The 20,324-nt window shown below is 39.1% G+C and overlaps 3 protein-coding genes across 4 annotated transcripts; 1 reads left to right on the top strand and 2 right to left on the bottom strand.

The window, feature by feature from the left end:
* Positions 1–7: 7 nt before the first annotated feature.
* dnase1l1l (deoxyribonuclease I-like 1-like) lies at positions 8–3,298 on the bottom strand. Its single transcript, XM_051950075.1, has 8 exons — positions 2,627–3,298; positions 2,443–2,531; positions 2,270–2,356; positions 2,069–2,190; positions 1,616–1,728; positions 391–548; positions 213–309; positions 8–133 (listed from the first exon to the last, which is right to left on the bottom strand). Exons 1-8 carry the CDS (start codon positions 2,765–2,767, stop codon positions 53–55), a joined length of 888 nt encoding a protein of 295 aa, XP_051806035.1. The 5' UTR covers positions 2,768–3,298; the 3' UTR covers positions 8–52.
* Positions 3,299–4,667: 1,369 nt separating this feature from the next.
* Positions 4,668–12,304, bottom strand: LOC110958688 (TRAF3-interacting JNK-activating modulator). Of its 2 annotated transcripts, none has more exons than XM_022205337.2 (14): positions 12,157–12,304; positions 11,120–11,566; positions 10,884–11,028; positions 10,685–10,793; positions 10,579–10,606; positions 10,264–10,293; positions 9,518–9,613; positions 8,728–8,799; positions 8,268–8,408; positions 8,027–8,164; positions 7,811–7,946; positions 7,585–7,730; positions 6,888–7,004; positions 4,668–5,235 (listed from the first exon to the last, which is right to left on the bottom strand). In XM_022205337.2, the coding sequence occupies exons 2-14, from the start codon at positions 11,531–11,533 to the stop codon at positions 5,035–5,037; spliced, it is 1,773 nt and encodes a 590-aa protein (XP_022061029.2). In that variant the 5' UTR covers positions 11,534–11,566; positions 12,157–12,304; the 3' UTR covers positions 4,668–5,034. The 2 variants fall into 2 exon arrangements, with proteins under 2 accessions (XP_022061029.2, XP_022061028.2); XM_022205336.2 differs by having other exon boundaries at positions 12,153–12,303.
* A 1,581-nt stretch (positions 12,305–13,885) lies between these two features.
* On the top strand, positions 13,886–20,148 carry atp5pb (ATP synthase peripheral stalk-membrane subunit b). Its single transcript, XM_022205338.2, has 7 exons — positions 13,886–14,029; positions 14,799–14,835; positions 15,411–15,556; positions 15,732–15,895; positions 16,270–16,395; positions 17,907–18,086; positions 19,895–20,148. The coding sequence occupies exons 1-7, from the start codon at positions 14,002–14,004 to the stop codon at positions 19,970–19,972; spliced, it is 759 nt and encodes a 252-aa protein (XP_022061030.1). The 5' UTR covers positions 13,886–14,001; the 3' UTR covers positions 19,973–20,148.
* Positions 20,149–20,324: the final 176 nt, after the last annotated feature.

Genomic DNA, 20,324 nt, shown 5'->3' with positions numbered 1-20,324 from the left:
ATTAAAACTGCAATTTAAAATCAAACTCTTCATGATGTTGATGCTGAGCGGCCTACAGCTCGTGGTGGAGGAGGTAGCGGTGGCTGGGCTTCAGGTCAACTTCTACAGGAAAGTGGTCACTCACTTCAAGAGCCTGAAGTCCCATCAAGAGAACAGAATTAATGCAATGTTGAGCATAAACCTGAAGAACAGTGTTTCTTTGACAGGTTTACCTCCGCTTCAGTGAGATGGAAATTCTCTTTAAAGTTGAACGGTTGGGCTGAACCTGGAACTACACCAGAAATAATCTCCTGTCCATGTACGATGATCCTAATTGAACACGTGGAAGCCATATTAGAATACAAAACAAAAGTGCTTGTGGTTATAATATGTGCAGAAAGCATCACTGACCTGTCATAAGCACAGTGCGTCTTCAGCCTGACTGTGGTGTCTTGGTCGTCTCCAATTAACCAGCGAAAACTGGGGTCACTCCTCAAGCGAACGGCCTTCCAGCCCTTGATGGTGACGTAGCTGCAGCCGGCGTTCAGATCCCCCAAGATCATCACGTTCTGGTGTGAATGAAAAGGAAGCAAAAGGGGAAGTTCAAAACCATGAAGATACTCATAAATCAAATGTGGAAAACAAAAACCAACGTAATGTGAAACTGAGGAGCTCAGATCTAGATACACTGTCCGGCCAAAAACTCATTCACTGTGCATCGTTTTGATCAGCTTCTGCAGTGTCGCAGGATTTATTTCTGTCCAGAGATGCATTCATTTTTCACCAAGATCTTATATTGATGATGGAAGAGTCAGACCACTGTGCAAAGTCTTCTCCAGAACATCCCAAAGATTCTCAGTGGTTCTGAGGTCTGGACTCTGTGGAGGACAATCCATCTCATCTTCCCTGATCCACTAATTCTCAATGTGAGCCCATGAATCTTGGCATCGTCTTCAAGGAAGAAAAACTCCATTGATGTAAAGACCTGGTCATTCAGCTGACCTCATTCTTTGGGAACATAACGTTGCTGAACCTGACCAACCCCAGATCATAACCCTAACCCCCATAGGCTGGTAGGAACTAGCCACGATGAGTGCATCACTTTATCCTCCTCTTTTCTTACCCTGGTGCCCCCATCACTTTGGAACAGGGTAAATCTGGACTCCTCAGACTACATGACCTTCTTCCATTGCTCCAGAGTCCAATCTTTATGCTACCTAGCTTAGTCCCAATCCTTTGAGTTTCCTTCACATTGTGTGTGGAAATGTCCTTACTTTCACTACTAAATGTTCTACTGTTGATTTCCTATGATCATCCAAGGGTTTGGTCCTGGAAGATGATGGTTCACCACTATCCTTCAGATTATAATGATGCATTGGACAGTTCTTAACCTCATTTTAGTAGTTTCAGAAATCTCCCTAGTTGTTTTCTTTGCTTCCAACATGGTTGTTTAAGAAATGAGAAGCTCCTCACTGCATCAGCCAGAGTTAAATAAGTTGTTTCATCACTGCAGTAATTATCTAATGGAAGACTCTTACCTATTTGATTAGTTAAATCCAGGTGGCAACTTTTGTTTTTGACCAGGCAGTGTATAAACAAATGCAAAACAGTAAAGTGATGAAATGGTTCAACCTGCCTCAGTCTTCCATTTCTTGTGCATCCCTTTGAAGACAGTATAGAGCTCATCCATCTCCTTCATGGCAGTTTTGGGGCAGGTATGTTGTCCTATCAAGACAAAGTTCTTCACCACTGAAAACAGAAACAGTTTAATGAAGTGACGCATCTTTAATTTGTGCTTTTCTCATTTACTACCCAGTAAGCAGCGGACGTTCAAACAACATTACCTACAAGTTTGAATAATGTTTGTTGTAGTTACTCCATAAACCAAATTTTCTCTTAGTTTAAACAATGTTTGATTTATTCAGACTTTGCGGAAAATAGGTCCTGATTAAGACATCAAATAACTAGACAGATCTCTACATCTGACCTCTTTAAACTTTCTTCAGATCATAACTGGGACATTAACTTGAACTGGTGCAATGTTTATTTTCCTGTTTAAATCCAGTGACATCTTTCCAGTTAATCTCACATGTAGTCGGGGAGTTAAAGCGGACGATGAATGGCTCTCTGGAGAAAACATCCTTCTCATTGGTCCCGGCTCCTTCCAGTTTAGGATACTGATAAAGCTCTTTGGCCTGCAGTACGTTGTTCCTGGAGATGACGACGGAGGAGACACCATTAGAGACGTCATGTTGGTCAGAGTATATGTTTGATCTGCAGCTCTGGTTACCTGTAAATGTAGACGTACTGCTCCTTGTAGGACTTCCTGCCCAGCCTTTCGCTCTCCACATAAGAATAGGAGTTGTATTCGTCAAATCTGCTGACGACAACATGATGCTATTGAGTGAGATATCGTTTAATGTGACAGAAGATTCTCCATTTTTAGAACATAAAAGCTCACACCTGTTCAGATCTTTAACCAAAGCTTGTATTACTTCTCCTTTAGAGTCTCGAACCTCCTGAATTAGACACAAGTCACAGCGAGAAAGAATCTTGGGAGCAAAAAAAACAGAAATATGAGATCAATCAGCTGGTTAGTTCTGCATGAATGTTGCTCTAGTTGTGATTGATAACCACAGTAAAGTACCTTCAGCAGAATCCCCATAACCTTCTTGTTGTTTGCCTTTGACTCTCCAAAGCTCTGAACGTTAAAAGCGCAGATTTTCAGGGAAGACGTGACGTTTAACGCACACAGACCCACAACAACCAGCAGCCCTGCCGTCCTCATCTTGCAGACAAGTGTAGCTCTGCCGGAACAAAGAGGATGTGGCAACAACTTTGCCAATTTGTCACGTTGTGAAATGTGTTACAGGAACTTCCGGCCGCAGCCTCTTACCTCCAGCGAGCCTGTCAGCGGGTGACTGACCTCAGGCCAGCAAAGATCCATCTCTTCAATGGGCGCTGGTGTATTTGGGGAACATGCAGGCAAACGGATGTGTGCGGTGGATGTGCTGTGTCAGTGGCCTGCTGAGAATGGAGCTTTATCTGGAACAGTTAAAACCAGTGAATGCGATGAACAATGACGCCGTCCAACTCAGCTTTGTCTCTAAGTTTGAGTGTAATCGGACAATAGATGCTGCTGTGCGTCATGGCGATCGGTTTCCTGAACATTTGTGTGGAAATTACTCCAACATGCATCAGTCTGTCCGAATAGAACTCACACATCAAATCAGTGAGACAAAAAAAAAGGTTAAAGGTGAATAAAGGTGTGGGCTTAACTATCACGGCTTTGCAGTGGAAATCTGCATTTGTATTTGTGCGCAAGTAGTTTAAGATTAACTGAAAACACAGTGCGACGAAATTAAATACTCAGTAAACCAATTTTTTCAGTGATGAATCCTTGTGTTGCCATCCACTATGTTTAACAGCACAGAAAGCCCCCAAATGACATTTTTCCAACTTGACATTCAATGACTTTTCTTAAAAGTGACCCCATTAGAAAAAGTGAAACATTGTCTCTATTATTGCATCTATTATTTTACTTTATTCTTATTATTGTCGTCCGTGAGAGAAATAGTATTTTGTAGTTGAGTTTTTGTTGTTGAATTCCATTGTTTTTATAGTACACTTCCCTTCCAAAAAATGCATTTAAAGCTGCTTTCTGCACATTTCTGGTGCTTTCTTAGGATATACAAGTACTATCTCTTGCTCTTACAGCTATGCAGCAGCTTTAGCAACAATTACAGGGATGATAAACCTCTACTTTAGTAAAACGTGTAACGTATTAAAAACTAGTGGTATCCACTGATTAAATCCAGATGTTCACAAAGTGTGTGATGTATGACAGGTGTTTTGTTCGGTTAAAATAGATTTTGGGCTGAATTGTTGAATTGCTTTATTTCAGAGGCTCGGTGGAGGTGGGTCATTCTTGACCTTTAGGTGGGGGTGGGGGGTGGGGGGGGCAGGATTTGAGACAACACGAGGATTAATAAGTATATAAGTCAGTACATCAGTAAGCTGGAGACTTTTCATGCGTCTATTTAGAGGTGAAATGTCACACAGCTCATTCATTTGAGGTCTTTTCTTCTGTGCAGTTTATTTCCATTTTCTGTCGTGTTTTTCGTGTTTAGTACATTTCAGCAGCAATTACTGTCCTTTTCATTGTCCTATATGTGTTTAGTTTCTACAGTTATCATGCAAATCAAGATTTTTGAGAAATAACACGAGTTCCTATCTTAGCTTGATGCTTTATTATTGATTTAACCACCCACCAGTACACAGACTAGTTCAAATTTGCTCTGGTTCAACTTGTTTACTGTACTGCCTATTAGCTAATTCGTGTTTTTTCTCATCCCAAGAACTTCAGAAGTCCCTCAATTATATACTGACCCTCCTACTAAATTACCGATACCTCATAGAACTGATGTAACTCCACCACCACAACAGCTGAAAGCACCACTTGGATGCTTAGTTTTTATTTTAATATCTGTTTGATTTTTGCTTATGCTGCAGAAAATGCAATGTGACAGAGACAGAGAGACATTTTCTTTAAAATGTGCCTTGTAAATTTACTCACTTACACTTATCATCCTGGGCGTTTCTTTTGAAATGCTTTTAAATCTGTTTTCTGACATCCATGTGTTTTTTTGTTGATGTGTAGTGCAGGACACTCAAATAAATCAATCACAAAAAAATAAGGCTTTTTAATAATTCACGGTTGTGCTGCTGACTATGAGCCACTTACAGTACAAGAGAAACTCCTCGCTTTTGCTTGCTCCTTGCTCTTGTTGTGAAATTTAGACTCACAGTTTCTGAAAACGTTGTGAGCTACAAACAGCTTAAAAACATTACAAACAAGCACTGTTGCTTTTTTTCCCCCACGTGTTTGTATTTGCACACATAAACTCACAACTTTATCTCATTTCACACAAACTTTAGTTCCAATTTTAAAAACATATAAAATGCAAACACATCCACAAACTGCACTCTATAAAAATGTCATTTTAAAACAAAAGCAACAATAATAAAAACTACGTGTTCCTGAGCGGTGACGCATCATATCGGTCGAAAACAGCCCGAGTATCGAGGAGCGGACATTTCCATGAGATAGTCGTCGATGCGTGTCTCTATGTCGGAGTACAAATCTTCAACTTGCTCCCTGAAATCAGGATGCCACAACCACAACACGACGACTGCTGCTGCAGCGAGGAGCAGAAGGAAGATGACAACCAGCTTCCACCAGGAGCTGCATGGTGTCTAAACGGAGAGAAGGGAAATAATTATTTATTATGGAAACAATCATTTATTAATACAAAATGACTGGATATCACTAAAATGTCAACTAAATAACCGTCCAAATTTAATAACAACCACCTTCTAATGAGCTAAACAATAATAAAATGAGTTTATTCACAAATAGATTTGATTGTGTTCTTTTTATTAAGGTGAGATAATCATGACAGATATTTCTTTTTTGTGAATATGTAAAATTTTATATGGAAAATACCAAATTGTATCTGTGTCCGAGAAATCTCTTTCAACTTAGTTCCCAATTACAAAAACACGTCTCAAGGAAGTGTGTTAATTCCAGATCACATGACCTGCTCATTTTGTTTCTTTTTTTGGTCATTTTCAGTCTGTTCTGTGGGCATTTTAGGTCTTCTGTGGTAATTTTGTGTATTTTTATGACCATTTTCAGTCTGTGTGTGATAATTATAGGCGTTTTTGTGGGCATTTTGCAATTTTTTTGTAGTTACTATGTGTGTCTCTCATCATTTTGTGTCTTTACATGATAATTGTTTTTATCATTTTTGTGGTCATGTTGTGTCTTTTTGTGGTTGTTTTGCATGTCTTTATGCCCATTTGGTTTCTTTTTTTTGGTCATTTTCAGGCCGTTTGTGATCATTTTAAGTCTTTTCGTGGTCATTTTGTGCATTTTTGTGGCTGTTTTCAGTCTGCTTGTAATAATTTTTGGTGTTTTTGTGGTCATTTTGCATGTTTTGTAGTTATTTTGTGTGTCTCTTGTCATTTTGTATCTTTATATGATAATTGTTTTTCTCACTGACTCATTTTGTATATTTCTGTGGTCATTTTGTGCATTTTGTCGTCCTGTTGTGTCTTTGTCTAGTTGTTTTGCGTGTCTTTATGCTCATTTGGTTTCTTTTTTTGGTCATTTTCAGGCTGTTTGTGATAATTTTAGGTATTTTTGTGGTCATTTTGCAAATTTTTTTTCAGTTATTTTGTGTGTCTCTCATCATTTTGTATCTTTATATGATAATTATGTGTCTCCTTGAGTCAGTTTATGTCTCTCTGGTCATTTTTGGTCATTATCTGTCTCTGTGTGGTCGTTTCGTCTCTTTTTATGATAATTTTTTGTCTCATTTAATTATTCTGTGTTTTTCTGTGGTCATTTGTGTTAATTTATAACACAAAATAACAAACTAAATCTGTGTTTGAGAAAAGGCTCCAAGGCTTTCCTAGTTATTTCATATACAGTAGTGGATTTATGGCATGTTAACAGGTTTACTACAATATCTTTAGAAATAACTTTCAATTTCAATTTTACTCAATTATACATATAATATTTAGAAGAATCTTTGTGTAAAAACGCCAAGTGGTGTTTGGTTATAGGCGGCCATGTTGATTTTAGACCTGAAAACAGCAAAAATGTCAACTATAAACAAAAAGTCCTGCTATTATACATTGACCCTTCTGATGTGTTGCAGCAGCTCAGGTGGTCACTGCAGCAGCAATGAAGCAAAATGCTGCAAATGCATTTTGGTGCAGTAAATGTCAAGAGGCTGGCTGACAATGTGAGGGCAAATGAGAGCTTTTTGCAAGGGCATTAAGTCTCACATTCCCATATGTGCGCGCACACACACACACACACACACACACGCGGTACTCACTGTTCTCCTGCGGCGGTGGCTGAGTTGCCGGAGTTCGTCTCTGCACTGCGACAGCCGGGCCTGGCTGGACTGACACTCCTGCTCCATCGCATGCAGGTCCGACCGCAGCTCCTCACACTGTGCGCGCACACACACACACACACACACACACACACACACACACACACACACACACACACACACACACACACACACACACACACACACACACACACACACACCAATATGGAACAAGAACATACAGATTATATTTAGCTGCAACCCACTTGAAATCCAAAGCAGATCATCTTTATTTATTCAGTGTATTATTAAATGGTTTTCTTTCCCAAAGGGGGAACTTTTTAAAATAACTTTAATCTATAACAGATTTCTTGCATAATTGAAAAAATATGAGCAACACATTTAGTATGCGCCAAGATTTTATTTCAGCCACGACACAGAATTTGATTTCTCTCTGCCAAAACTGACAAAACTAAATGATGCACTTTTCAAAATCTCCAACCATTTTAAATATTCCCTGATAGGTTGTCATGCATCAGTTTTTGCAGCCTTCTACAAACTGTCAGTGAGGGGAATGTCACTTTTACCTCAGCTTGTGCATTCATTAATATCTGCTTCGGGATCCACTTCACTTGTGTGACACTTCTGAGTGCATCTTGTAAAAGCGCTCCAGTTTACCGTCATGTCCCCACTTTACCTCTCTCTCCTTGAGCTGGAGTTTCTCCTGAGTGTGACGGAGATGCTCCTCCAGCTGAGAGTCTCTCCTCACAGTCAGCCGTGGCTCTGCTTCCTCTGACGTCAGACTCTCCTGCATCATGAAGTCCCGGCTTTCATCGCTGCCATCTAAGAGACAGCAAATTGAATAAACGAGCCGCATGATGCTTCACACTGACACTTAACAAAACAGGACTCTAATATCTTGCCTCTTAGCAGCTGGATTTCTTCTCTTAAGGTCTGGTTGTCCTCCTCCAGCAGGCACATGTTGTACTGCAGCTCCTGCTTCTCTTGTCTTAATGACAGCACTTCCTCTCTCAGCTCATCCTCTCTGGATCTGGACAGCTGAACGAGACACATTTGTGTTTTTCGCGACCATTTACATCCAAACTTCTGACCGTGCACTTTGTCCCGGTATACTGTACCTCCACTTGGCTGTGCAGTTGTTGCAGCTGTTCATTACTGAGGTATTGATTCTCCCTGAGCTGCCCAGAGCTCAACTTCAGCTCCTCAAAAAGGCTCTGCCACCTCAGTGCCTCTGCTTTTGCTGTAACTAGCGCTTTCTGTTGGCAAAAATACAACAAACCTTCAAAAAAAATCAGCTGCAGTATCGACATCGTGTTAAACCTGGCTCCAGGTCACCAAAACCTCAGTCAGACATCAGACCTGCAGTGTCTCAGCCTTGCTAAGCGCCTCTGCTTTCTCCTGCGTGGTTTTCTGCAGGGCGACCAAGGCCTTCTCCTCGTACATCCGGCTGTGCTTCTCCATCTGCACCACCAGTTTTTTCACTCCATCTTTCGGAAACTTCTGCGGGGACACAACACTGCTGAGTTAGACCTTCAAATGATTATGGGGTGAAATGCAAACCAAAACCACAGAGGAGTAGAGACACTGCACTATCATTGAATGCAAAGTACTGTTAGAATACTGTAGAGCGGGGCTGTGTGTCATAAGAAGAAATGTTTGGTTTGTGTAAAACAAAACAAACACACACATATATACATACATTTATAAACACTCAGACTGTGTAACTCACTCTAAAAGCTGCATTTGTTTCAATAAAACAACATAAAAACACAGTCCTACTGTACAACTCCAGTATTCCTGATTGCTAACCGCTTCTTACCAGCAGACAGACTTGCAGCTGCGCCTCCAGAGTCTTGATCTTGTTTCTCAGCAGATCTTCAGTGCAGCGAGACTGTGTGGGTTAGAGAGGAAGTGAATGACTGTCACGCTGTAACCTGCAGGTGGAAAATTAATGCTTCATGTACCAAAATATATGACAGCATATTGTCTGACGGTCTGTGCTCACAGCTGCACTGAGGGAACTAAGCATCAGTGAGCCTCAAGAAGTACCTCAGTTTCAAGTGCTGCATAAATACACTGTTATAAATGTGGAGAATAACATAAGTTGCCTATTAATAACATACCTTAGTGGAAAACAATTTTCACAGATGAAAAGCCTCAGCTATTTAAACTTAATAAATAAAACTAGTTCAACCGCTGTTAAGGCCAAATTCTAAAAACGCTGAAACAGAAAAGGGGAACACCAAAGTTTCCTTTCATTCATTACAGTCACAGCAACCAAAAGCGCGCTAATGAGGATGCATAGCACCTATAACAGCTACTGATTGGCACACCCTTCCTGCATCAGAACAACAGCTTGCGTTCGTCCTATGCAGTAGAGATCAGAGCGGAAGCAGGAAGCTCTAAACCACAAACTGCATAGGCCTTCCTGAGCCAGCAGCCGTCACACACTGCTGGGTACACGACTGTGATAAAGAAATGTTCTGTGTGATATCAACCAGGGTACCAGCAACAACCTGACCTTATAAAAACAGAAATATGTGTTTGGTATTTGGAAGCTGTAAGTGTAAAACAGCAGGGGAGTGTCTGATGTATGTGAACAGCCTTACCGTCCATATTTTGTTTGATGAGTTCACGAGGTTTGTCGTGCACTCCTGGAGGGCGGCCAGCTTCTTCTTCAAGACCTCCTCTCTCCACAGGGCTTCCTGATAGCAAAAAAAAAAAAATCACAGACCAGAGAGCTACAGCAACATGCAAATACTGAGCACAGCAAAATCTATCTAACTTAGCTAACATTAGCCACCACATGCTAGCTGCTGCTCAGTTTGGACCAAGTACTGATGATAACTGTGAAATGTAGTCTGACAGTTGTACAACTATAAAAAAAGGAGCAAAATCTTGATAAGTTAGCTAACATTAGCCACCATATGCTAGCTGCTGCTCAGTTTGGACCAATTAGTGATGATAACTGTGAAATGTAGTCTGACAGTTGTACAACTATAAAAAGAAAAGGAGCAAAATTGGTAAGTTAGCTAACACTAGCCCCCATATGCTGCTTTTCATTTCAAACCAAGCTGATGGCAAATGTAAAAAGTAGTGTTACTGTAATACAGGCACCAATACCCATCACAAATGTTAGTTCAACAGTCGTAGCTAAAGTTCACTGACATTAGCAAACATTAGCTTCGATTGGCTGCTGGTCATAGCAATCTGAGTGAAATATATTGCTTATTAATTTCTACTTTAAGTTTATCATATGACCAATGTCTAATTTCGTCATTCTCCAGATATCTTGCTCTAAATGATGAACTAAAAACAGCTTAGGGTAGGCTTGAATGGGAACTTGCTGGTTTACCTGTAAGTAGTCCTCTAATTTCTGAACATCCTGTTATGAAAGAGATGAGACATTCAAAACAGTTACAACATTGCAATTTAGATTTTAATGAATCAAAATAATACAAGGTTAGTATTAGATTACAAAGCTTGGGAGTAGATCCAGGGATGTGTCGTCTGTTTCCCCACAAATTAACCCAAACCTAACCCTGATCAATCGTCTCTTCTGATGCTGATTGACCTGACCTTAAACCTTGTCCTGATCCATGACCTCCGTCTGCTCCTCAGCCTTGTAATCTAAAATGCAATGCAAAAACAACAGCAGTCTGAAACTTACTGATTCCCTGACGGTGACAAATCCCGACCTGCATGGACGAAAACATCCTATTAGAACAATACTTAATGATAAAATTAGACTTTGAGGAGCGTTGAATGAAACTCACTCTGACTGCACACCGGTCTCTCGCAGTATCTTCTTTTTTTCAGTTTTCATAGACGATTTCTGGTGAATCTTTTCAGTTTGGACTAATGTTTTGGTGCTTGTCTTTTGTACTATGAAGGAGATTGGGGAAAAACAGCTTTGTAAGTATGAAAAATCAAATGTAATTAAAAGTTACTGCTCAACAAAGTATATAATCCTACCATTAATAGTAATATCTTTACTAAGTGTGCTTTTTATCCGGTGCTGTCTTGATTCCTGTATGACTGGTGTGGAAGCAGGCACTTGCTTCTTTGAATGACCTTTCTCTTGCTTCATTAGAGATATCTGTTCTGACCATAATGAAGCCTGGGGAAAGAAAAGAAGATGCTGGTATTATTCAAGATGACAGAAAACTGAAAACGGACCAGGTGATATAACTGGTCAAAGACTCTCTTACCCATTTGCTGGTGCTTGGCCCGTCAGTTATGCTGCTGTTTGCTGTTAAAACCATCGCCGGCTGTCCATTAGCAGTACTTTGCATGTTTGTATGCAGTGTCTCAGACTTGCTGCTAAAACTGTAATGTGTAGTCGAAAACCCAACCGGAGAGGGTCTTCTCCTTGAAGAAAGGTCCATGGACCTGGAGCTGCTCGGCTCTGGGCTCACCGACCTCCTCCTCAAGAACTCCTGCTGCCTCTTTTTCTTCAGTTCACGCTTTATCAGTGCTGTGTCTATTCCTCTGGTGGGGCTCCGGCACGAAGTCGCATTGTTACGTCCTCTTAAATGCTCTCGTTTCTCTGCTCTGTAGTCCACCAATCGGTCAAATTCTTTCTCTGGGGAGAGCTGTAGTCCACTGAAGGCCAGGAGATCCATGGCAGCTCCTCCGGCTGTTGTGCCGCCTCAAGCCTACAGTAACAGATTTTCAGGAGGCTAATTAGTTCAAATGATTACGTACAAATAGTTGGTTAAAATGTACTGGTGATATGGGCAGCTAAAAGTAGGATTTGCAAGTAGTGCAGGTGCAGTGTGATGGCTTGCACATGAAGAAACTGTAAAGTATCGGTTTCTCGCTCTATTAAAGTATCAAATATAAAGAAAACACTCTGCATTACGTCCTCAGAGCTGGACGGTGTAAATTTGGATTCCTCAAACACTCCTGACATTTTAATCTCAAGAGTCTTTTACATGCTTAAACAAAAGGAAAGTTAGTGATCTGTAATGCCGGGCTGTGCATTAAATTCATGAGATGTATGCATACAAAGAAGTGAAATGTGAAGCTTTAAGAGTATCTCTGACATTTGATAATGCTTGCAGTTGGCTGAGCGATGCATTTTCTGTCCAAACCAGGCTAAAGCAGCTATAGAAGCACGAAGGTAGTACTACAGTTGTCAGTGACAGACTAGGCCCCGGCAACTACTGACTGAGGCAAAAATGCAAGATAATGCGAATGCAAAATGCTGCTTCGTGAGCATAAAATTGTGATAAAGCTTACCTACTGAGCCATCTCATTCAGAAGGGTTCAGGCGGTTGAGGAGTCGTCCATTTTTCTCACTCTTCTGAAATAGCGACCGGGGGTTTTTGTCTGCCTTTCACATGTTGCTGTTTCTGTTGAGCATAATTTTAACAGGAAGTGAAGGGAACCACAGCGTCATATGTTCCTCTATCTCACCCGCCACTCGCACCAAACTGATGCCATGCACGGGTGGGCCCCAAGATTACAGACAAACACAGCCAATTCCCTCTGCATGCAGTCTGGAGTAAAACAGCAGCCAGAGGAGAGGGCTGTGCAGTGTGTGTGTGTGTGGTTGCCTTGTGGAAATTTGAATTGTCTAGAAGAGGGATGTCAAACTCATTTTAGTTCAGGGGCCACATTCAGCCCTATGTGATCTCAAGTGACCAGTAAAATCAGAGGATAATAACTTATAAATAACAACAGCTCTAAATTTTTCCTTTGTTTTAGTGCAAAAAATAAAATGTTCACATTTAAGGAACTATCCTTTTACAAAACATCATGAACAACCTGAAATTTCTTGAGAAAAATAAGTTCAATTTCAAAAACATGATGCCTCAGTTTATCACTTACACATTACAACTTCCAGATAACAGAGTGTCTGCAAAGGAAGAACATATTTAGTCACAGGTATCTGAAACTGGATGAGATAGTGTTTTACTTTATCATTACAACAATAAAAGTCAGACAAAAAACAAGAAAAATAAGACAAAATATTACAAAAACAAAACACAAAGTGACCAAAAAAGTGGAAAAACGACACAAGCGAGACAAAAATGGGACAAAAAACAGTGAATAAAGCGAAACCCAAAATGACAAAATTAAGACAAAAAAAACAAGCGAGACAATAAGGAAACACTAAATGAAAAAAACATGAGACAAACGCCAAAAATCAGACAAAAAGACAAAAAACAACAAAAACTAGACAAAATATTACAAAAACGAGACACAAAGTGACAAAAAAAATAGACAAACGACACAAGTGAGACAAAAATGGGACAAAAATAATGAATAAAGTCAAACACAAAATTACAAAAAACACAAGTGAGACAAAAAGGAAACACTAAATGACAAAAACGAGAAACAAAACGACAGAAACCTGAGACAAGCGACAAAAATCAGATGAAAAAAAAGACTAAAACCAACAAAAACAAGACAAAATATTACAAAAACAACAAAAGATCCATGAGAAATCTAGTATTTTACTTTATGATCAAAACGACTTGTCAAGGTCTAGTAATTATTTTAAATTTACACTTTTACAAATCTACACTCTGCAGTTAATGTATTCTCTGTAATTTTTTCACTTTAAAAAGTTGTCCCATGGGCCGTATGTTTCACACCCGTCTTCTGGAATCATTAAAACAGATTAATGAGGGTGTAAATAACACCAGAGACCATCAGCAGCTTCATCATTTGCTTAAGGTGTATTATTTACCCATGTTTGTGTGTTTTAATGCTTCACTTGCTTTAAGTTGACTGACAGGTTATCAGCATATTTCACTTTTTTATTAAAGCTATGCACATTTTTAAGACTGATTAACCCAAAATGTTGGATCCCAACATTATTTATCACCTCACATTGCCCCCCATCATGGTCTAAATCGCTCATATTAATCCAAATTCAGCCTCTGAGCACAAGAAAGTTATGTCTTTGGACGCAGCGACATCTAGTGCTCGCGTTCCGTGACGACTCGCTTCTCAAATCTCGCGTTGTTTTAGGAGGACTTGTCGTCTGTCCGCTATCCTTGTGGCTCTTTGCAGAAGGGCACGGAAAGGCCGAACTAAGGGTGCCCGGTGTAGCAACAACTTGGCACTTCATCTTTCAAGCATGCTGTCCAGACTCGTCTTTGTCTCAGGTATGCTTTAAATTAGCTTTTAGCAACGTAGTAAAGCATTATTTACACCTACGTGACCAAACTGTCAAGCCGGATAAATTGAAGTTTAAAGTGAATGTGAAGCTGAAGGGTAAAGTGAAGGCCGCACATTGAATGAGACATGCTAATGCTAACTAGTAACTAGTATAACCATAAGCTGTGTTTCTGCTCTGAAACTATAGTTAGTTTATTTCATGTGTATTTGTATCAACAATAATGAGGAATGCCCCTGAATGGTTTGCTGTTTCTGTGTTTTCAGAGGACACCGCTGCTGTTTGGTTACAGCTAACGGAAGCTAACATAGCTAACGTTAGCGCTGCACGTTTGCAAATGTCACCTTATTGACAGCTAGCATTACTTCATTTTCTGCTTTTGTTGTTTCGTAGACTACACATCCTACACATCCTACACCTAAAACGACTTTTTATTTCTCTGCCTTTTAAAGCTTTTAATATGAAACCTACCAAATCGCTACTAGACATTGAGTTATATTGCTGTACTTAAATAACTGCACCCTTTGCTCATTTAAAGTTATACAGACTAACTTTTCAGGTATTCAGACACACTTTGTTGAAATTTTTGCAGCTTAATGCAACAGTCATGCATTAGTCCTCCATTGTCAAGGTTATAGTGTTCAGCTTTTGTTTGGGAGAAGTGTTAAATAACAATAAAAGCAACAAGTAAATTAGATATTGATAAAAACAAGTAGAAGTCAGAGCTTTACACTTGAACATTTTTCTGTTGTTTGCAGGCCGTGCCCTGAAAGGCAGTGGCCCCATTGGAGCTGGGTATGTGTCATATTGTCATATTGTCAAATCTTATTGTCTTGAGTAGTCAGACTGTGCAATTCATCGCCCTTCTGCAGAAGGGATGCATAATCAACAAACTTTTCCATGTGCAATGTCATTAGTTTCTTCTCTAACTCACAATCTGCATTATCATGGTTCAAGTGCAATGCATCTGTTTACTTGTACTTCAGTTCATTTTCTGCTAATCTTTCTTATTTGTACAAGTATACAGTTTACATCTTGTACTTGTATTATTTTAATTTTCTTATTTATTTTAAGTTTTTATTTTTTCTAGACACTTTACACACTTAAGACACACAGACACTTCACACAAACACTTTCGTTTGTATTTTGTATTCTTTGTTATTTCTATTTTGCTACAAACCTCTGTGTAATTGTGTATATTCCACTAATCTTTGCTTATTGTTTACTGTAGTCTGGCAAAATAATTTCCTCTGGGATGAATAAAGTAGATCTGGTCTCATCTTATCTTAACATGATGATATAGCCATAAAGAACATGAATTCAACCGTGTGTGTCCTTTTCAGTGCTATTAATAATGTCGTCCCCTTCAGCCTGGTGCATGCATCCCGCTCTCTGCACACATCGTCCCAGAGTCAGGCCCCAGTGCCCGCTCTGCCGGAGAAGGGAGGCAAAGTTCGCCATGGCATCATCCCAGAGGAGCTGTTCCAGCTTCTGTACCCCAAAACTGGAGTCACAGGTCTGTAGTAGAGGCAGCACTTTAAGTTTCATTTCTGTTACATAAATACAGTCTCTGATTTGAGTGTTTAACAACCACATTTACGGTAATAATTTGTTCAAAAATAAGGTGCAGCTTGAATATCACTGAAAGAAATTCTGCCAATCGTGAATAATCTTTTCTTTGTCCTCAATAGGACCCTACATGCTGGGCACTGGCCTCCTTCTCTACATGCTTTCCAAGGAAATCTACGTTGTTAACCACGAGACGTTTGCTGCCGCCTCCATAATCACCGTCATCATCTACAGTATCAAGAAATTCGGTCCAAGTGTTGCAGCTTTTGCTGACAAACTAAACGAGGTACGCTGGCAGCTACACAGATCTGTGTTCTTATATTGTTTTTCAAGCTAATATAAGGGTTCAAATAAAGATTTCATAGATTTGGGGTGCTCCTGTAGCTCAACTGACCCATAAGCTAGGGCTTTAGTCCCGGTGCAGTCGTCATGGATTTCAGTCCGACCCATGGCCATTTACCGCATGTCTTTCCCCCATGCCTCTCCCCAAATTTCCTGTCTCTCTCTCCCCACTGTGCACTGAAATAAAGGCAAAAACGGCCAAAAAATAACTTTAAAAAAAGAAAAGATTTCATAGATTGCATGATCTCATTGGTCATCTGTTTCGTGCACGATCTTTCCAAGCAGCCGTGAGAATCTGCTTCGTTTTTTTCAACCCAGGACAAAGTGGCCAAGGCTCAGGAGGTGAAGGACCTCGCCATGACCAGCCTGGCTCAGGCCATCGAGGATGAGAAGAAGGAACAGTGGAGGGTAGAGGGAAGATCAATGCTCTTCGACGCCAAGAGGGTAAGCAACACCGACCTTCACATTTGTATTTTCAAATATCTTCACTGATCGTATTTTACTGCTACCCACATATTTACACTTGAAGACAATCGACAGCGGCTGTTTTTATCCCCGGTTGAATGGACAGTGAGTAATCTTTGGCATCTGTCAGCCTCTACTGGCGTCAGGTAAAGATTGCAACAGCATAGTGAAGTAGGCAAATCAGTACACACACAACATACAAGGAATTTGGTTTTGGCTTTTAGTGTCACTCTAGAAATAAGGAAAGAGAATAATAATAAAAAATAAACCATAGAAAGAAAAACAGGGAAAAAATAGTAGTAACAATAAATATAACACAATATATACAGATATTTACAAGCTAGAAAGGAATATATAAACACAGTAGTGCAAAGTGATAACTGCTAGATGAGGATGGAGTGCAAAAAGTAGAGAATGCTGTTTTTAGTGCAAAAAAGTAATGTGCATATTCATCGGAAAACTGTATATTGTATGGGTAAATGAAATAAATATGTCAGGACTGCTGTGGATACTGAGATTAAACCAAACACATGTACTTACAATAAGAAATACCAAAAACAGATGATTTGAATAAACAGTGATCTGTACGTATTTATCATGTAATTCTAAGTAATAAATGTAAAACCACATCACTGTTATTTATGTAGGATGTATTATCAGTAGTTTAAATGTTCAAGTCAAGACCCTGCAGTGTGATTTATGATGTGAATTTACCAAAGAATTTTAAATATTATCATTTAAAAAAAATCTAATTTATCTCACTAAATTGAATGCTAATGTTAAGAACCTACAGTGTTTTTCATTATGGAAACTGATCTGAGTGAGTACACATTTCTGTACCACAAATCTAGATAAGTTACTTTCTGCTCTCTCTAGATATCAGCAGCCTGTTTAAAGAGATATTTTTATTATATTGGTGAAATGTTTAAGGTGCCCAAAGCAAAGTGAAAGAGACATCAAAGCTCATGACATGAATAGTTTTTATTCATCAGTTGAAATAACTCGTGTTTTTGCCTTTGAAGTAGTTCCAGTTCTCAGAATCACATGATTTGATCAAAGACTGACTTTAAGATCTGAAGATCATCGGCTCTGTGGGAGCTATTCAGTCTGTTGCAGGAGTTCTTGTTCTTGAAGACAGTTTCTTTACGACTCTGGTTGTAAGTTCAGGGTTGGTGTAAATTTTGGAACTGATCAGATCCCTTCTAATCCACTAGAGTGGCCCAAAACTTTTCCACAGTTTAGTGTGTCTGAATTCTGGCTGCACTCATTTGATTTTTAGTTAGTCTTGACTGGAATTATATTTGTACATTATTTTGTTTACTTTGTGTTATGTTTTCAAAAGAATTTTAATTTAACGTCTGGAGCTGCAGTGCTAGTATCTTCACTTTTAAACCGTCATCATGGCTTATATTGCTCCACTATGTTAAGAGCAGCTAAAGGCCAGATAGAACAGCTACAAAGACTCACACTGACTCCTCTTTCCCTCTCAGAACAACGTGGCTATGCTGCTGGAGACCAACTACAGAGAGAGGCTACACATGGTGACCAACGAGGTGAAGAGGCGCCTGGACTATCAGATCGCCCTGCAGAACCTCCACCGTCAGATGGAGCAGGATCACATGGTCAACTGGGTGGAGAAGAGCGTCATCAGCAGCATCACTCCTCAGCAGGTCGGTCTGTTTTTATCTGAAGCCTCCAGCCAAGTCGTGACTCTCAGCTCTGGTGTTTGTTTGTGTTTAATTGCGCCTCTCCCACTTAGATTAGCATCTAGTCTTTATGATCGGGCAGCTTTAGTGTTCTCTGCTGCCTGATTACATGACGACTGATTAAAATATAGACGATTGTGCCCCATTTCACCACCTTTTTTGGGGGAGAAAGACCTTTTTGAAGGTGCAGATTCATCCTTCAGATGTTATTAATCAGCTTTGAGGGTTGAGCTAATACCATTAAAGCCTAACATTAACCCTCTTGTTGTCCTAATTTACTGCCACCAAAAAAATATTGTTTCCTCGTCTGAAAAAAATCCAAAAATTCAACAAAGAAATTCCACAAAATTTCTGATAATTTGCAAAACCTTCAGAAAGAAAATTCTAATAATTTCTTCAAAGTTTCCCTTAAAATTTTTATTTTAAAAAATCCCTCAGATTTGGCAAGAAAATTCTTGAAAATATTTTCAAAAAATGAGTAAAAATCTTCAAAAAAATCCTCAAAATATCTAAAATGATTACATACATATCAGTAAAACGTCTAATATTTTCTTTAAGAACATTCACATAAAAAGGGTTAGAAATCGCTGGATTTTGGTTGATTTTTCTGTGAATGTTCTTAAGAAACATTTTTAACATTTTTTTTCCACCACAAAATGTTCCAAGATTTCCCATAAATGTTGAAAATGTGGACATCAGAAGTTTCACTGGGAAAATATAGATTTTTTTTCCCACATTTTCAAACATTAAAACGGGTCAGTTTGAACCCACAGGACAACATGAGAGTTAAACACACACGTAGCTGCTTGTCTTTTGAACTCTCTGGCTACATGACCGATAATCCGACTGTCTGTTTTTGCAGTCAAGGAGTCATGTTGGATGTTTTTTTTTCACTTATAAACATTAAATAAGCCTCAGTATACACTACTGAAACATTTAAGGAATAGTAACAGACCTCAAAGATGCAACATTAAGGCCACAAACAACTGGTAATGCATAGAGGACTGTTACATTTTAATTCAGCCGAACATCAGTGTTTAAAACATCATTTTCTAGTATTCAAATATACAGTGGTGGAAAAAAAGTTTTCAGACGTCCCATATATAGTACAATAACATCCATAATACTAAATAAATCCTACAAAAGGCATTAAAAACTTAAAAATGATCAAATTTGGATTATTTGGTCATTTTGGTAGAATTTAGTTTGGTTAGTTTTTCTTGTAAACAAACAAAATATCTAATTTGTATTTATTTGTGTCCGTCTAATATGTCCACACCCTTTAAAACACATAAAGGATTTTTACACAGATATTTCATGAAAATATTTGAGATTGTGTAAAATTTTAAGTGTCTGAAAGCTTTTTTTTTACCCACAGTTTTTCAAACATGATTAGAGCAGACTTTTCCTGCACATTGTGTGTCTGCTGTGGTTTCATATCTGCTCTAACTATCAAATGGAAAAATACAAATAAACAAATGTGTAAACATCATTTATAAAATGATAATTATTTGGTTTTCTTTCATCATGTATTTAGTGATTTAACACGTAAAATGTGCCACATTCAAGCAAAGTATTTGGATTATGTACAATACAAAAAAGTTGTTTGAGGCTAAAAAAAATATTCTTTTGTTACCAATTTCTAACTCTAAAATCATAAGTTGATAAAGCTGTTTTCTACTCTGCTAAACTGACGCTTGAAGCCCTGTTCTTTACTGTCTTGTATGATTCATACCGTATAATTTAATATCTGTGTTTGTGTCGTTTCTCAGGAGAAGGAGAGCATCGCCAAATGCATCACAGACCTGAAGGCGCTGGCGAAGACCACTCAGGCCAAAGCTGCAGTCTAAACGGTGGCTGCTCCAGAGACGCCTGCTTCAGTCCCCAACTCATTGTCCCAAGACGAGCCGCCACTTTTCTTTTCATAATAAACTATTTCCTCTACAGGATTGTCTCTGTCCATAGTATGGGTGTGTACAGTATTTACACGTCAGCAGATGGTAAAATAAATGGTTCTCTTATTCAACTTCAACTGGTCTTTGAATTTTTTCCGCTTCAAGTGATTTTCTTTTGTTTCTGTTCACATTTCACTGCATTTTTTGGGTGGCAGCACTAGTTTTATAGCCATATTAGAATATGATTGGGGTAGACAACTGCATAAGCTGAGCGTTTTCTAGAGCGCTTAAGACCTTTGATCGGCTT

Source organism: Acanthochromis polyacanthus, chromosome 6 (genome assembly GCF_021347895.1).
Source record: "Acanthochromis polyacanthus isolate Apoly-LR-REF ecotype Palm Island chromosome 6, KAUST_Apoly_ChrSc, whole genome shotgun sequence".
NCBI lineage: Eukaryota > Metazoa > Chordata > Actinopteri > Pomacentridae > Acanthochromis > Acanthochromis polyacanthus.
The sequence above is the reverse complement of the archived record's forward strand: the minus strand, read 5'-3'. Positions and strand labels throughout refer to the sequence as shown.

Coding starts and splice junctions, on each gene's coding strand:
- dnase1l1l (XM_051950075.1), bottom strand. CDS start 2,767: ATGAGGACGGCAGGGCTGCTGGTTGTTGTGGGTCTGTGTGCGTTAAAC. Junction 2,357..2,442: donor TTGGTTAAAGATCTGAACAG/GTGTGAGCTTTT, acceptor TGTCGTCAGCAG/ATTTGACGAATACAACTCCT. Junction 549..1,615: donor ACAAGAAATGGAAGACTGAG/GCAGGTTGAACC, acceptor CATTCACACCAG/AACGTGATGATCTTGGGGGA.
- LOC110958688 (XM_022205337.2), bottom strand. CDS start 11,533: ATGGATCTCCTGGCCTTCAGTGGACTACAGCTCTCCCCAGAGAAAGAA. Junction 11,029..11,119: donor GGCCAAGCACCAGCAAATGG/GTAAGAGAGTCT, acceptor TTCTTTCCCCAG/GCTTCATTATGGTCAGAACA. Junction 8,165..8,267: donor GCAAGGCTGAGACACTGCAG/GTCTGATGTCTG, acceptor TTTTGCCAACAG/AAAGCGCTAGTTACAGCAAA.
- atp5pb (XM_022205338.2), top strand. CDS start 14,002: ATGCTGTCCAGACTCGTCTTTGTCTCAG. Junction 15,557..15,731: donor CCCCAAAACTGGAGTCACAG/GTCTGTAGTAGA, acceptor TGTCCTCAATAG/GACCCTACATGCTGGGCACT. Junction 15,896..16,269: donor TTGCTGACAAACTAAACGAG/GTACGCTGGCAG, acceptor TTTTCAACCCAG/GACAAAGTGGCCAAGGCTCA.